Below are 18,123 nucleotides of genomic sequence, written 5' to 3' on the forward strand. Positions count from 1 at the left end.
AATATTGTCTCCATGTGGCAATTAAACTTTTATCCCTTTTCTCTCATCCCTTTTTCCAAATCAATTCCTGTGCCCTTTTTGCCTCCTAGGGGCCATTGGTCATCTCCTAATAACTTGTTCAAGGCTCCAGATAACAGTCTAAATTGTTCAGCCCTTTTGGGGAATTCTTCGCATAACTTCTGTAGCGGGCTGCCCGCATCCGTAGTTTTATCTAAATGATTGCCCATTCCCACGTCGCCCTGCGGTAAAAGAGTATTTTATCTTATCCAGAGCCTAGGCGGACCAAGTGATATACAGGATCGACGCCGTACCTGGCATAAGTACAAGTTAACTTTACACAATCCCTCGCGTCTCCCCTGCGACCTTTTAAGCCCAATCAGTCCCTCGCGTCTTCCCCACGATCTTACACAATTGCTTTTATCCTTACACAATTTCCCTTTCCCTCCGCGGTGTTCCTATTCGCGTCGCCCCGCGATTCCTTTTATCCTTATACAATTTCCCTTTCCCTCCGCGTCGCCCCGCGGTGTTCCTATTCGCGTCGCCCCGCGATAATCTAAGTTTAAAAGGTATTCGCCAGATTGATCTGGATCTTGTTCAGACGCTACCTGAGAACCAGCGAGTGGCAAAACTTTCCTCAGACTTTTGGACTGGAGGAAACCGAGGTGGTATTTAAAGAATACTCACTCCGGTGGACATTTTCCTCCCGTCTCGTCCAAGGCTAGTTCGGCTCTTAGTTCGCAAGCTTTCGGCAGTCATCCGTTGAGATCCCACTTCTGACACCAAATGTTAATACGGATTCTTTTTCCCTCAATCTGTTTCAGCGAATACACTGACACAAAAACCTCATTGTCTTTTAAACAAAAGACCTTTATTGAAGATTCTCCGGCCGGGACTTGTCAAGACTAGGGAACACTCTCTCTAGGAGCCTGTTCACCTTCCTCTGGACAAGCCCCGTTACAGCGTGAAAACACAGCAGTTATACAATTTCAGAACAGTACACAGTTGAATAGCACTTGGTTCATCCAATCCCTTTCTGCCTCCCCCCCCCACCCCCCCGAGTACGTCCAATGGCAGACCAAAATGTCTCCTAATTCGGGCGGGCTCCAGGGTCCTTGTTTACAGTTTTGCTCTACATTGTCCTTCCCTATTTGAGGTTTATTGAAATCAAGCGCCCCTGACTCATACGTGACTTTTCTTTTTTGCGTAACTCGTGTTTGACCACAACTCTGAGTAACCCCTTTTTGTGTCGACATTGCAATTGTCTGCATCTTGACATTTCTTTCGCTATTTTCCCATGATTCTCTATCCCTCTGCCACATTCGCAATCCTTCTGTACACATTCTCAGCAGGACTGCAAATCTGATTCTTTGGTTGTGGGATTGTTTTGCTCTGTCTATAGCATGCTATTTCCGCTGTTTAGCATGCCTATTGTCTTATGTTGCAGCTTCCCCAGGTTGGCACCTCATTTTTAATACACATTGTGCTGCTCTGGTCATGCTCTTCTGCACTCCTCATTGTACCAGGGTTGGTTGTTTGACTTGATGGTAATGGTAGAGTGATAGATATGCTGGGCCATGAGGTTACAGATTGTAATGGAATACAATTCTGCTGCTGCTGATGGTCCACAGCACCTCATGGATGCCCAGTTTTGAGCTGCTAGATCTGTTCTGAATCTATCCCATTTAGCATGTGGTAGTGCCACACAACATGATGGAGAGTTTCTTCATTGTGAAGACGGGACTTTGTCTCCACAAGGACTGTGTGATGATCACTGCTACCAATGCTGTCATGAACAGATGCTTCTGTGAGGGGTAGATTGGTGAGGATGAGGTCAAGTAGGTTTTTCTCTTGTGTTGGTTCTCTCACCACCTGCTGCAGGCCCATGTTCTTCAGGACTCGGCCAGCTCAGTCAGTAGTGGTGCTACCGAGCCACTCTTGGTGATGAACATTGATGTCCCCCACCCAGAATACATTCTGTGCCCTTGCTACCCTCAATGTGTCTTCCAAGTGATGTTCAACATGGAGGAGTACTGATTCATCAGCTGAGGGAGGGCAGTTGGTGGTAATCAGCAGGAGGTTTCCTTGCCCACCTGAAGCCATGAAACTTAATGGTGTCCGGAGTCAATGTTGAGGGCTCCCAGTGCCACTCCCTCCCTCCCATACACCACTGTACCATCATCTCTGGTGCATCTGTCCTGCCATTGGGACAGGACATATCCAGAGATGGTGATGGAGGAGTCTGGGATATTGGCTGAAAGATATGATTCTGTGAGTATGACTATGTCAGGCTGTTGCTTGACTAGTCTGTGGGACAGCTCTCCCAATTTTGGTACAAGTCCCCAGAGGTTAGCAAGGATAGCTTTGCAGAATCGACTGGGCTGGGTGTGCCATTGTCGTGTCCGAATCCAGTGCCTAGGTTGGTGTCGGATGGTCCGTCCGGTTTTATTTTTTTTTTAATTTTTTCCGTAGCAGTTTTGGTACAACTGAATGGCTTGCTAGGCTATTTCAGAGGGTAGTTAAGAGTCAACCACTTTGCTGTGGGTCTGGAGTCGCATATAGGTCAGACCAGGTAAGGAATGCAGATTTCCTTCCCTAAAGGACATTAGGGAACCAGACAGGTTTTTACAACAATCCGAAAGTTTCATGGTCACCATTACTAACGGTAGCTTTTTATTCCAGATTTATTTAATTCACTGAATTTAAATTTTCCAAGTGCCATGGTGGGATTAAGAATTCACGTCTCTGGATTATTAATCCAGGCCTCTGAATTACTAGCCCAGTAACATAACCACGATGCTACCATACCAGCTGCAGCCACATTGACATTGTAGCTCAGGTGGCCAAGGTTGCTGATATGCTTAGAATGTTGGACGCGCTACCACTGGAGTGGTTGAGGCGAATAGTAAAGAAGTACTTAAATGGAAGCTAGATAAATATATGAGGGAGAAAGGAATAGGGGGAAATGCTGATAGGGTTAGAGAAGAGGGTTGTGAGGAGTTTCGTGTTGGAGCATAAACACCAGCATAGACCAGTTGGGCCAAATGGCTGCTCCTGTGCTGTAGATTCTATTTAATGATGCTTTCCAGGTTAATATTATTGATGAGGCACCTTGTTGTGGGTTCAGTGCTTGGTAAATCCATGGCACGACCAGTCATTTCATTTCAGTGGCCGCAAATTAATCAGCTGTATTCTGTCACTCCTCTTCAGTCCAGAGAATTTAATCCTCATTCACTCGCATGACTGGGAATATAGGAAACCGCATGTGCTTGTTTGCCCACCTCCTGCCATGCTTGCTACACATTGACGCAGTTTAAAGAGTACCCCCCACCTTAGTCCACCAAAATGCTAGCTTCCCTTGCTGTACCACCTCCAGCTGTTGTAAGCGGTTTCATTTAGGCATTTGCGACGCACCCCCACTTTACAATAGTTCTCGACCTGGGAGCGATTAACTGAACAGATGAATGGGTCACAGACAAATACCTTGGTCTCAACCGGCAATGCTTTATTCAAGTTAAAACACACCTGCACCCAGTAAGAACAACCCTGGTAGTTGTTATGTATTTAACCCTTTGTAACCTGTATTACACTACCACCAGAGGGCCTACCTGTTGGAGTCCCAAGGGATCCCAGCATCCCTTGAGAGCACGGTATATAAGCAGGTCACCCATGAGATACCTGCACTCTGGAGTCTTATTAAAGGAGCTAAGGTCACATTTGCTCATTGTACACAGTACTCAGTTCAGTACAGAATCAGTAGTGTAATACAAACAAACATAGAACAACACACAGTCTGGCCTGTCGAGACAGGCCCCTATCGCAAAGTACCCAACGTCTAAAAGCTCCCTTAAAACCCTTACTAAGATTTGGTTGGGAAAACACATGATATCCCTTCACACTGCTGTGATCTTAAAATTGCGTGGGCAGAGATGATGCTCACCAATTCATTGGCTTACTCACTGCTTCTCCTGGTGAAAACGTTTCTCTTCTGGTTTGTTCTCTCCATCCCAGTTCTTAAAGAGGCGAAGCAACGAGAGCAAGAGAGAGCTGTGGCCACACGGCCCCTTTTATATCCCCACACTGTTTGCCTTTTCAGGTCGAATAAAATTAGTTCTTGTTTCGAAGCTTCCTGTTTGTGTGGCTTCTGGGTATTCCATTGATGGCTGGTGTGGGGTTTCACTTCCAACCAGTTTGGGACTTAATGACTTCTATTGTTCTGGTATTCCCAACTTGCGGGCTTATCTCATCCAGGTAATGGCTTGTTGACTGATCAGTTCATCTGATCTAACTCTGATGAGTTCATATTAACAATGGACCCTCCATTTGCCCATTACCTGTGGTGTGTTGCCTTATCCTGGCCATTGTCTTCCAGACCAATCCCGCCCATCATTTCAAGTCCAACATGGAAAAGTACCTGAGAGGAATTGACCAGAACCCGTTCAATATATCCAGCACCATGAATGTGTGGGGGATGCTGGGATGCTTCCTATTAGGTCGGCGCGCAAGCTGGGATGTTGATGTGGTATATTTGGACTTTCAGAAGGCTTTCGACAAGGTCCCACACAAGAGATTAATGTGCAAAGTTAAAGCACATGGGATTGGGGGTAGTGTGCTGACGTGGATTGAGAACTGGTTGTCAGACAGGAAGCAAAGAGTAGGAGTAAACGGGTACTTTTCAGAATGGCAGGCAGTGACTAGTGGAGTGCCGCAAGGTTCTGTGCTGGGGCCCCAGCTGTTTACATTGTACATTAATGATTTAGACGAGGGGATTAAATGCAGTATCTCCAAATTTGCGGATGATACTAAGTTGGGTGGCAGTGTGAGCTGCGAGGAGGATGCTATTAGGCTGCAGAGTGACTTGGATAGGTTAGGTGAGTGGGCAAATGCATGGCAGATGAAGTATAATGTGGATAAATGTGAGGTTATCCACTTTGGTGGTAAAAACAGAGAGACAGACTATTATCTGAATGGTGACAGATTAGGAAAAGGGAAGGTGCAACGAGACCTGGGTGTCATGGTACATCAGTCATTGAAGGTTAGCATGCAGGTACAGCAGGCGGTTAAGAAAGCAAATGGCATGTTGGCCTTCATAGCGAGGGGATTTGAATACAGGGGCAGGGAGGTGTTGCTACAGTTGTACAGGGCCTTGGTGAGGCCACACCTGGAGTATTGTGTACAGTTTTGGTCTCCTAACTTGAGGAAGGACATTCTTGCTATTGAGGGAGTGCAGCGAAGGTTCACCAGACTGATTCCCGGGATGGCGGGACTGACCTATCAAGAAAGATTGGATCAACTGGGCTTGTATTCACTGGAGTTCAGAAGAATGAGAGGGGACCTCATAGAAACGTTTAAAATTCTGACGGGTTTAGACAGGTTAGATGCAGAAAGAATGTTCCCAATGTTGGGGAAGTCCAGAACCAGGGGTCACAGTCTGAGGATAAGGGGTAAGCCATTTAGGACCGAGATGAGGAGAAACTTCTTCACCCAGAGAGTGGTGAACCTGTGGAATTCTCTACCACAGAAAGTAGTTGAGGCCAATTCACTAAATATATTCAAAAGGGAGTTAGATGAAGTCCTTACTACTCGGGGGATCAAGGGTTATGGCGAGAAAGCAGGAAGGGGGTACTGAAGTTTCATGTTCAGCCATGAACTCATTGAATGGCGGTGCAGGCTAGAAGGGCTGAATGGCCTGCTCCTGCACCTATTTTCTATGTTTCTATGTTTCTATGTTTCTTGTTGAGCGACTGGTCCGGTTTCCGAACTAACCAAAGTGGAGAGTTCACATATGTGGCTTGGGCTTCAACACCTCCTGGGCTACCAGGAATCCCAGTGCCGTCTCAAAGTCAGCTTCTACCTCCCTGGGGAAATTATACTATTTCTGCGGCCGGGACATAGGGTCTCCTTGTACCCTGACTTCTATCCCTGTCACCCTACCGCAGTCATGTTTATGTGTGGCGAACGATGTGAGATTGTCCCGCACGTAAACCTGGTACTCGGCCGGGGTAGTGTTGACTAATTGCTCTCGGTCATAACTACCCTTCGGCTTCATCGTACACACTGTACCTTTACCTTTCCTTTTCTCCGGGATAATCACTATGTCGCTTTCCTTCCCTGTGCACACCGCCCCTGTCAAAGACATGGTTCTTTAAATCTACTATGATTCTATGGGCTAACAAAAAATCTGCCCTGAGGAATCCTGACCCCAGCTGCTTCCATTTCAGCAGGTCAAACTTCCATTTTGCGTGGAGTGATCCTAAATTGATGGCTAGCAGCCTGGAGATCGACCCTGCCTGCTCGTTCTCTCTGAACCCCACCAGACTGTGTGGAACCTTGCTAGACAAAGGTGAGGTAGACGGATTATTTGTGTGAATCACTATGCTGGAAGCTCCGGTGTCAACAAGTACTTCCCCACTATCTTCTCCTCCCCCATCTTCACACAAAGTCTCTTCCACTCGTCATAAATGAGCGGACACAGGTACTCAGGCTGGGCGCGCACTAGTCAGGGTGCTCCGTTTACCGGAGTGGTCGGGACTTCTCTGCTCACCGCTGCGTCTATCCTTCCATGATCCGGCACGAAAACTGTTCAAAGGGCAACCACCAGAACATCAAATTGTTCGGTGTTCGGCCCCTTCACCTCAAGAGGTTTTGCCACGGGCGTCGGAGGATCCTCTTTCCCTTGCCCCTTCATCAGGGCTTTCCTCCAGTGGCCCGGCTTCCTACACCCGAAACATGTCCTAAACCTCTGTGAGCTACCTCCTTCCTGGCATCATTCCTTTTTACTACCCCCCCTGGGCTTCATCTCGTGAACTTTCTCTTTAACTGGTTTAACCTCCTCCTCCACGCCGGCCTTAAATGCCAGACTCATGTGACGGAGCACATCTGCCTCCGTATTCTGGAGCTCCTCAGGTTCAAACCAGTTCTCGGACTTTACCTTAATCTGGGGCAAACTGTTTGACACTCGGGTCCTGAGCCAATGGTTCCTTGACTCCCCCTGCAACTGTGCTCGGTCCAGCATTCCATTACAGGCTTTATTATAGACCGGCCAGAGCTGGTTCACAAATGCCTGAGGTGCTTCCCCAGCCAGTTGCAGCATCCTCTCTACCCTGGAGAATGGACTACCTTGGGTGTGACCCATGGCTCTTAGGAGTTCCTCCTTTATGCCCTCTATGGTTCCCTGCCCCCTCTTGCTTTCGGCAGATAGGACCTGATATATCTTCCCCTCCAGGGAAAGCAATAGCAGCTTGTGAACCTCCGCTTCGTTACATCCATTAATCCCTCCCGCCTGTTCCACCTCCGTGAAGTGGACCGAAGGGTCTCCTTTGTTGGTAAGCTTGGGCACCCCTGAAATCATATTTTGCAGCTGTGGGGTTGTGAATGGGACCACAAAATCGCTTTGCAGCGCCCCCTGACCTTGGCCGTCTAAGGGCGCACTGTATTTCTGCTGCCGTACGGGATACATGGGTCCCGGCGCCTCTGGTGGAGGTCGTGCGTCCCTGTCCGGCTCCCAGTCCTCACTGTCTTCCCATTCATCTCCCCAGTCCACCCAGGCTCCCCGCAGGGCCATTAAGCAGACCATTCCTTTGTCCTTGGATAGAGCATGGGTCAAGCTTTGGATTTTCTCTTGGCAGGGCCTGTGATTCCCACTCTCAAAACCTTTACTGGTGGCTACCCTACACGCTGTCTTAATATCCTTCAGTTGCCCCTCCAGCCCATTTACTTTACTTGCTAGAGGAGCGGTCTCCTCCTGTGCAGCTTGCTCATTGAGCTTGGCCTCTGTTACCTGACATAAAAACATAGGAACATAGAAAATAGGTGCAGGAGTAGGCCATTCGGTCCTTCAAGTCTGCACCACCATTCAATATGATCATAGCTGATCATGCAACTTCAATACCCCATTCTGATATCTCTCCATACCCCTTGATCCCGTTAGCCGTAAGGGTCACATCTAACTCCGTTTTGAATATATCTAATGAACTGGCCTCAACAACTTTCTGTGGTAGAGAATTCCACAGGTTCATTACTCTCTGGGTGAAGAAGTTTCTCCTCATTTCAGTCCTAAATGGCTTATCCCTTATCCTTAGACTGTGACCCCCTGGTTGTGGACTTCCCCAAATTTCTTCTTGGATCTAACCTGTCCAATCCCGTCAGAATTTTATATGTTTGTATGAGATCCCCTCTCATTCTTCTAAATTCCAGTGAATATAAGTTGAGTCGATCCAGTCTTTCTTCATATGTCAGTCCTGCCATCCCGCGAATCAGTCTGGTGAACCTTCGCTGCACTCCCTCAATAGCAAGAATGTCCTTACTCAGATTAGGAGACCAAAACTGCACACAATACTCAAGGTGTGGTCTCACCAATGCCCTGTATAACGGCAGAAAGACCTCCCTGCTCTTATACTCAAATCCTCTCACTGTGAAGACCAACATGCCATTTGCCTTCTTCACCGCCTGCTGTACCTGCATGCCAACTTTCAATGACTGATGTACCATGACACCAGGTCTCATTGCACCTCCCCTTTTCCTAATCTGTCACCATTCAGATAATAATTTGCCTTCATGTTTTTGCCCCCAAAGTGGATAACCTCACATTTATCCACATTATACTGCATCTGCCATGCATTTGCCCACTCACCTAACCTGTCCAAGTCTCCCTGTAGCCTCTTAGTATCCTCCTCACAGCTCACACTGCCACCCAGCTTAGTGTCATCTGCAAACTTGGAGATATTACATTCAATTCCTTCATCTAAATCATTAATGTATATTGTAAATAGCTGGGGTCCCAGCATTGAACCTTGCGGCACCCCACTAGTCACTGCCTGTCATTCTGAAAAGGACCCGTGAATTCCCACTCTTTGCTACTTGACTGCCAACCAGTTCGCTATCCACGTCAATACATTACCCCCAATACCATGTGCCTTAAATTTGAACACTAATCTCTCTGTGGACCTTTTCAAAAGCCTTTTGAAAGTCCAAATACACCACATCCACTGGTTCTCCCTTGTCCACTCTACCAGTTACATGCTCAAATAATTCCAGAAGATTTGTCAAGCATGATTTCCCTTTCATAAATCCATGCTGACTTGGACCGATCCTGTCACTGCTTTCCAAATGCGCTGCTGTTACATCTTTAATAATTGATTCCAGCATTTTCCCCACCACCGATATCAGGCTAACCATTCTATAATTCCCTGTTTTCTCTCTCCCTCCTTTTTTAAAAAGTGGGGTTACATTAGCTACCCTCCAATCCATAGGAACTGATCCAGAGTCTATATAATGTTGGAAAATGACCTCCAATGCATCCACTATTTCTGGGGCCACTTCCCTAAGTACTCTGGGATGCAGACATCAGGCCCTGGGGATTTATCGGCCTTCAACCCCATCAATTTCCTTAACACAATTTCCTGACTAATAAGGATTTCCTTCAGTTCCTCCTTCTCGCTAGACCCTCGGTCCCCTTGTACTTTCGGGAGGTTATTTTTGTCTTCCTTAGTGAAGACAGAACCAAAGTATTTGTTCAGCTGGTCTGCCATTTCTTTGTTCCCCATTATAAATTCACCTGATTCTGACTGCAGGGGACCTACATTTGTCTTCACTAATCCTTTTCTCTTCATTATCTATAGAAGCTTTTTCAGTCATTTTTATGTTCCCTGCAAGCTTACTCTCTGTTTTCCCCCTCCTAATTAAACCCTTTATCCTCCTCTGTTGAATTCTAAATTTCTCCCAGTCCTCAGGTTTGCTGCTTTTTCTGGACAATTTATATGCCTCTTCCTTGGATTTAACACTATCCTTAATTTCCCTTGTTCGCCATGTTTGAGCCACCTTCCCCGTTTTATTTTTACACCAGACAGGGATGTACAATTGTTGAAGTTCGTCCATGTGATCTTTAAATGTCTGCCATTGCCTATCCACCGTCAGCCCTTTAAGTATCATTTGCCAATCTATCCTAGCCAATTCACGTCTTAAACCATCGAAGTTACCTTTTATTATGGGAGGTTTCCTTCTGAGTGTGCCTCTCCTGCTTTTCTTCACACAATGCAACTCATCTAAAAGTCTCGTTCCTACCACGGCCCTTGCAGCTGACTGCTCCTCGGACTTTGAGCTCTGCCTTAAGTCTACCAACCTGCTCCCTTAGCAGTTGGACTTGGTTCTGCAGACACAGGAGCCAGATGGCCTTTTCTTTTGCCTTTCTATGCTCCTTACTCCTTGTCCACTGAGCGGCTGTGTCCTCCGGACTCTCAGCCCGCAAAATGTCTAGTATTCACTTTTGTATTACGTTAACTTTCCCAAGGATATATGAGGAAATCCTATCCCCATTGCCGATCTCTTGGCCTTAATATCTTCTGTAACTCTCTGTTCAGTATACCCAGCGTCCTGGCAGATTCCATAAATGGTTTCCCTTAGGTGTTTTCGACGCACCCCCATGTTACAATAGTTCTAGATCTGGGAGTGATTAATGTACTGAACAGATGAATGAGTCATGGACAAATATCTCGGTCTCAACCGTCAATGCTTTATTCAAGTTAAAACACACCTGCACCCAGTAAGAACACACCCTGGTCGTGTAATACAAACAAACATAGTACAACACACAGTCTGGCCTGTCTCGACAGGTCCCTATCACAAATTACCCAACATCTAAAACCTCCCCTTTAAAACCCTTACTAAGATTTGGTTGGGAGAACACACGATACCCCCTCACTCCGTGGCTATGACCTTAAAATTGCATGGGCAGAGATGATGCTCACCGATTTGTTGGCTTACTCGCTGCTTCTCCTGGTAAAAATGTGTCTCTTCTGGTTTCTTCTCTCCATCTCGCACAGAGTGCTCGGTTCTTGTAGAGGCAAAGCAGCGAGAGCATGAGAGAGAGAGAGCTGTGGCCATATGGTCCCTTTTATATCCCCACACTGTTTGCCTATTCAGGCCGAATAAAGTTTGTTCTTGTTTCGAAGCTTCCTGCTTGTGTGGCTTCTGGGTATTCTATTGATGGCTGGTGTGGGGTTTCGCTTCCAACCAGTTTGGGACTTAATGGCTTCATTGTTCTGGTATTCCTGCCTCTCAGGGTTATCTCATCCAGGTAATGGCTTGCTGACTGATCAGTTCATCTGATCTAACTCTGACATGTTCACATTGCTTAACAATGGACCCTCCATTTGCCCATTACCTGTGGTGAGTTGCCTTATCCTGGCCATTGTCTTCCCAGGCCACCCCGCCCATCATTTCCAGTCCAACATGGAAAAGTACCTGGGCCCCTCCCACAAACAGGCTTCCAGTTTTTTTCTGCAGTGAGACAATATTAAAACACAATGTCTGGATAATGTCCAATAATTTTTGGGGACCCGATGACTACACTGTACATTCAGAGTCTCCTCGTTAAAGAGGGCAGTTAATCTTGGACAGGTGATCATCTTCTCAAGGACAGTCAGCCACAACAATCAGCCAGAAAAAAATAACGAGCAGACCTTTAAGAGCTGCTGCGCTCCACATTCCCCACACACCTGCTGCCAAAACACTACCTGCTCTCATGGAATGCCAGCTTCTCCATTGTGATAACAGCCCATCTCTCTCTCTCTCTCTCTCCCAAATACCAACTCAGCCCCTGGTTGGCACTCAGCTTTCACTGAGCGGCCGTACACCCAGTCCACAGATCTTTAATAAATGTGTGTGGATTGTGATGCCCAGAGTGTACTAGGTGTGAAGCATGCTCCAGTGTGTGCTGTAAGAGGGGCTCAGGACTGGCAGATTTTAATAAAATAACAGCTGTAAATCTTGAAAGTGAAAATTAATTGGAACACTGATTCTAGCCCCAAGCGCTGACCACGATTCAGTATATATTCACAGATGTCTCTACCCAGTATTTGAGCATTACATCATAAAGGTTGAAATTACACTGTACAAAATCAGTAACTAACATGTTTTGTGTGCTTGCTATTTTAAAGAAAGCACCACCTTATTAAACAGGTGCACACCTTTGATTGGGTACCGGACATAAGAATTGTGTACACGTATGGTGAAGTGTTTGTTACTAATATTGAACAGTAAGGCACTATTCCATTGTCTGGGTCTGTTGCACAGAATCATTTTGAGAGAATACTGCTTTTATTGGACAGGTTATTGCTCTCATCACTTATGGGGGTTATTGGAACCTAACCCGCCCAGTGGGAAACTGACGGGATCGGGTGAGCCGTTAGTTTACACCTCACCATAATATTACGTTCCATTGAAGATGAAAAGTGACCTAATAGAAAACTTTAAAATTCTGAAGGGGTTCAATAGGGTAGATTTAAAGAAGATGTTTCCACAGGCAGAGATCAGAACTAGGGTGCATAAATATGAGATAGTCACTAATAAATTCAGTAAGTAATTGAGGAGAAACGTCTTTGCCCAGAGAGTGGTTAGAATGTGGAATTTGCTACCATATGGAGTAGCTGAGGTGAATAGTATAAATGTATTTAAGGGAAAGCTAGATAAGTACATGATGGAGAACGGAATAGAAGGATATGCTGATAGGGTGAGATGAAATAGAGTGGGAGGAGGCTTGTGTGGAGCATAAACATTGGCATGGACCTGTTGGCTTGAATGGCCTGTTTCTGTCCTGTAAATTCTCTGTAATTCTATGTAAAATCCTATCAGTTTTCCACTGCACGGGTTAGGTTAAATTGACCCTCACCATTATAAAACATTATCATTAATATTATTTCATAGGGTACAATAGCCTAATGGTTATGGTACTGGACTAACAATCCAGTGGTTGTGACTTCAAATTCCAGCTTGGGAAATTAAGTTAATTAAATCTGGTGATTTGTGGGCTAGCACCATGGAAGCTATTGGATTGTGACCCCAACTGATGTCACCTTGCCAACTGTACCTATAGTGACTCCATGTGATTCCAGTCCCACACTACATGGGAAACTGGGGATGGGCAATAAATGCTGTCTTGTCACTGTTGTGAACATATATATAAATATAAAATTGGTAGTTGAAGTAACCACATATTTACTCAGCTCCCTCATGGTCTTGAGCTCAGTTAGAGAGTAAGCATCAACTTTGATTGTGTCACTTTGGGCTGCATGGATTCAAACCCCACAATGGAAGTGTGGTTTCCAAACGTTTCCATGTCGGGGAACATTGAGATATTGGCATTCACCTGAAGTCTTCCTGTCTTAAATTCCCAAAGACCTATTGGGCTCTTATGCACCTCCTGATAGCGTCCCCGGGAGCGCTAAAGGGGCGTAAATGAGTTGACAATCGGGTGCGGCGCTGTTAATGACTCCCGCCATATAGCGTGAGAGTTTAGTGGTGGCGCGATGATATTGTGCCCCATTCTCCTGCTCCCGGAGAGATCGTGACGTCATCGCTGTGCGCATCGCCCCGTTAGTGCCCCAGCCCCAAAATTGACTTTCGTCCCCTGCAGCAGCGATAACACCAGCAATTGCAGAGCACGCGTATCTGGCGGCCGACCACTACCAGGGCAAAAATGAATGACGAGGTGGCCGGGGGTGGGGGGGACTAAACTTACCTATGTGTTGCCGCTCCTGATGCGGTTTCTTCGCGGAGTGCTGGCCGCGATCGCTCAGCCCGACACTCTGCTTGAGTGCTTGAAGGCTGATTGTGTGGCATCCCCGCTCCATAGTGGTCCAGGTCCAGGTCCAGCCCTTTTCCTTCTGCAGAATCGGCAGGGTGGGTGGGCCCTTCCCTTTACTTGAGCGAAAGGTCCCTCGGATGCGGCAGCACTGCATGGCCTAGTGTGCAGCACTGCTGAGGCGTCCACCCTGTTAGCGCCCCAGAAAGGGAGTGGAGCACTTGATTTAGCGCTTCACTTCCTTCCAGGGGCGGTAACCCGAATTTCTCGAGATGGGCAAGACTTCAGCGTCTGGCACTAAAGTCTCGCACCTCCTGACTGTTACTGCCCCCAAACGGAGCGACACCGTATTTCTTCCCCCAAGTCCATTATCCAAAGGGGATTAATGCTATCTTTGCAAAAACATTTTTATTCATACACAGCAAACAGCAAGTCTACATGTAATATCTAGCCTCAGGTGATCAGGAACCATTAGGCTACCATAGCCTAGAGGTGTTTACACAGCACCCCTTGCACTGTGGGGCTCAGTAACACCTCCAAGCCAGTTTTCCAGACAAAAACTATTCTGCTTATCGACTCCAGTTTCAAAACAAATTCAATTACCTTGTTTTCGATCAGGCCCAATCTAAAGTAAATATCCATGCAGTTTACCCCCAAAGTGATATATTTGCAGCTGTGTTTCAGTCTTTACAATGTTATGCATGGGTTTGATTTGTCATGTGGAGTTGATGATGTATTGGTTAATAGTTCTGAGCCCTGTAATCCCGGTTCCTTTCAATGAAATCACCAATATTTTAGCTCTTAGTGTCTGTGTAAAATAGAGTTTAATATTCTCATTACTATTGCGACATTTCACAATACCATTAAACCAAAGCTAATCAACAATCTCAAATCACAATTTTTATAATTAGCTGACCTAATTTTTAGATGCACAGTAATTTTGGCTTCTGTAAAGTCACTCAATTTTACGCAGCTCAGAGAGGGATGATTTGATTGTAAGCTCATTTTATGGTAAAGAGATTATTTGATTGATGGCTCTGTACATTGAGGTACAGAGTGAACCTTGTATGTGTGAGGTTAGCGCATCAATTCATTTTCTTTTACGTGTTCGGAAGAAAACTATCAATTTTATAACGATAATCGTTGACGAAGAAAACGTTCTGATGATGGATCCCTAATTTTCTTCCTGTCTTGTGTTTTAAATCCTGACAGTATGTGCCGGGACAGAGAACAAGCTCAGCACCCTCTCTGACCTGGAGCAGCAGTACCGTGCTCTCCGGAAGAATTATGAAAACTGCGAAGTTGTCATGGGCAACCTGGAGATCACTAACATCGACCGCAACCGAGATCTCTCCTTCCTACGGGTAAGGTACCGCCTGTTACTGCATTGTGCCTCACTCAGTGAGCCCAGGGTACTGACACGCTGCAAGCTGAGGCACTCGACAGATTGTTCCGCATTGGCCTCAGTAGCACGTGGGGCTGGCTGTGGCTGCAGACAAGAGCAGGAACAACTAGGCTGCAAAGTGCCAACCCCCTGAAGACTGCAATAAAAGACTTAAAAAAAAAATCATTCTTGGTTGTGGGATTCACTGGCAAGGCCAGCATTTATTGCCCATCCCTAATTGTCCTTGAGAAGTTGGTGGTGAGCCGCCGCCTTGTGCATTTCTATCGCGCCTTTCATGACCACCGGACATCCCAAAGTACTTTACAGTCAATAAAATACTTTTTGAAGTGATGTAGGAAATGTAATGTAGGAAACGGGGCAGCCAATCTGTGCACAGCAAGATCCCACAAACAGCAGTATGATAACAAACAGATAATCTGCTTCAATGATGTTGATTGAGGGATAATTATTGGCTGGGGCACCAGGGAAAACTCCCCTACTCTTCTTCAAAATAGTGCCGTAGGACCTTTTACGTCCAGCTGAGAGAGGAGACAGGGCCTCGGTTTAAAGTTTAATCAGAAAGATGGCACCTGCGACAGTGCAACACTTCCTCAGCACTGCACTGGAGTGTCAGCCTAGCCCACTAAGTCTCTGTAGTGGGACTTGAACCCACAACCTTCTGACTCAGAGGCAAGTGTGCTATCCACTGAGCTGATAAAACACAGAAATGCTAAACAGATTCAGCATACAAGGGGAAGAAGCAATGAACTTTTCAAGTGCAACCAGAAAGTGATGGGAGTATACAGCCGACATGAAAGGGAAAGAGCAGGTTAAAAGTTTCGAGTGAAGGTCTGAAACGTTAACCCGCCTTTACTGAGGGAGTTGCTGTGCATTTCCAGCATGTCCTCTTTTTACTTCAGATTTCCAGTTTTTCTCTCGCGAACGCAGCAGTTTTTTTCGCAGTAACTATTTGTATTAAGCCTCCCTTCTGCGCATGCATCTCCCAACACATGTGCAGAAGCGGGAGTTAAGACACATATCACCGACTCCGCGCCCCCAGCGCAATTCCTACTAACCCTTTTCTGCACATGCGTCCAACACCATGTTTCCTCCACTGAACAGCACCGAGTCCTGAGTGGGCTGTGGGGAGAGCGAGCAATGAGGAGAGAGAGCATTGAGGGGTGGGGGGAGAGAGAGCTTAGGGGGGGGAGAGAGAGCTTGGGGAGGGAGAGAAAGCTTGGGGGGTAGAGAGAGCTTAGGTGGGAGAGAGAGTTTGGGGGGGGAGAGAAAACTTGGAGGGTAGAGAAAGCTTGGGGGGCAAGAGCTTGGGGGGGTAGAGAGAGAGCTTGGGAGGGGGGGAGAGAGAACTTTGGGGGGGAGAGAGCTTGGGGGGGCAGAGAGAGCTTGGGGAAAGAGCTTTGGGGGAAAGAGAGCTTTGGAGGGGGGATGAGAGATCTTGGGGGGGAGAAAGCTTTGGGGGGGGCAGGCGGTGAGAGAGCTTGGAGGGGAGGGAGAGCTTGTGGGGGGAGAGAGAGCTTGGGGAGTGAGAGAGACCTTAGGGGGGAGAGAGAGCTTGGGGGGGAGAGAGAGCTTCGGGGGGAGAGAGTGAGCTTTGGAGGGAAGAGAGAACTTGGGAGGGAGAGAGAGCTTGTGGGGGAGAGCTGGTGGTTTGGGGGGTGCGGGGGAGAGAGAGCTTTGGGGTGGGGGGGGGTAAAAGAGCTTGGGGGGAGCGAGAGCTTGGGGAGTGAGAGAGAGCTTAGCGGGGAGAGAGAGCTTAGGGGGAGCGAGAGCTTGGGGGAGGAGAGAAAGAGTTTGGAGAGGAGAGAGAGAGCTGGATGGAGCGGAGAAAGGGCTTGCGGGGGGTGGGGAGTGAAGAGAGAGAGAGCTTGGGGAGAGAGAGAGAGCTTGGGGGGGCAGAGAGAGAACTTGGGGGGGTCAGAGAGAGAGCGCGGGGCGGGGGTGGGGAGATTGAGAGCTTCGGGTTGGAGAGAGAGCTTTGGGGGGAAAGAAAGCTTGGGTGGGCGGCAGAGAGAGACAGCTTGGGTGGGGGAGAGAGAGCTTGGGGGGTGGGCGGCAGAGAGAGAGAGAGAGAGCTTGGCGGGGGGGGGGAGAGAGAGAGCTTGCGGGGGGGAGAGAGCTTGGGGGAGAGAGAGAGCTTAGGGGGAAGAGAGAGCTGCGTGGGGTGGGGAAGGAGAGAGTTTGGGGGGGCAGAGAGAGGGAGAGAGAACGTTTAGGGGGGAGAGAGAGAGCTTGGGGGGCGCAGAGAGAGCTTCGGGGGGGGGAGGGAGAGCTTGCGGGGGATGGGGACAGAGAGAGCGCCGGGGGGCGGGGGGAGAGGCAGAGAGAGAGAGAACCTGAGGGGGGAGGGGTGGAAGAGAGTGGGGGTTGGGGCGGGAGGGGGCTGGAGTGGGAACTCAGAGAAGATGGATCACGTTCTTCCTACCCCCTGGTGCATGCAAGCTCGGTGGGTGTGTTAAAAGGGAGAATGTTGGGGTGGATGAAATCCAGAAATCACGACACTGTCACTATTCACTTCATACCCAATAAACGTGTTAACAATTCGCACAGAATGCCCCATCTGTGGGAGGGGGGGCGAGGGTTGGGGTAAGCTCTTTCGCTTGGGTAAGGGTCTTCAGCTGGTGGAGGGATTTCTGGAGTAAGGGTCTTCAACTGGGGGAGGGGTGCACTTGCGCTGGGGTAATGGACTTCAGCTGGAACTTGGTGGCTTTGGGGGAGATCTATCCTCTGTGGCTTCTGAAGACAAAATGGATCAAATTACAAATTGGAAATTCACTCAGAACTTGGGCTGGGCAGTTCCAGATACACATTCCAAAGGAACTTCAGTGTGTGGCTTATCCTCCAGGGGGACCAATCAGCAATAGCTCTGGAGAGCCAATCAGATAAACGGCTGCATTTCAGTTGGTACAAATAGATGCATCCTTTTTTTTGCCCTTTTTGTAGATTTGTGGTGCAGTGAGTTTCCACGGTATCGGGCCAAATATTGCGGTCGGAGGCTTCCTTCATACGAACGCCTCCAACCAGGACCAGATTGAGGGCCTGATAGGCCTGGGGCAAACTGATCCAAATGGGCCTATAATTATGTTTTGGGCTGGTTATGACTGTGATAACTGGTCTTACCTGAAACAAATAAATCAAATGCATA

At 47.6% G+C, this 18,123-nt stretch overlaps 1 protein-coding gene across 1 annotated transcript in view; it reads left to right on the top strand.

Annotated features, from left to right (window-relative positions):
* The window catches only part of LOC139255129 (receptor tyrosine-protein kinase erbB-4-like), a 1,872,364-nt gene that overhangs the window by 504,720 nt on the left and 1,349,521 nt on the right, over window positions 1-18,123 (top strand). Inside the window, exon 2 of the mRNA XM_070873872.1 lies at window positions 14,789-14,940. Within this exon, the coding sequence (XP_070729973.1) occupies window positions 14,789-14,940 (152 nt within the window). The remainder of the gene's footprint in view (window positions 1-14,788; window positions 14,941-18,123) is intronic.

This window comes from Pristiophorus japonicus, chromosome 3 (assembly GCF_044704955.1).
Source record: "Pristiophorus japonicus isolate sPriJap1 chromosome 3, sPriJap1.hap1, whole genome shotgun sequence".
Lineage (NCBI taxonomy): Eukaryota > Metazoa > Chordata > Chondrichthyes > Pristiophoridae > Pristiophorus > Pristiophorus japonicus.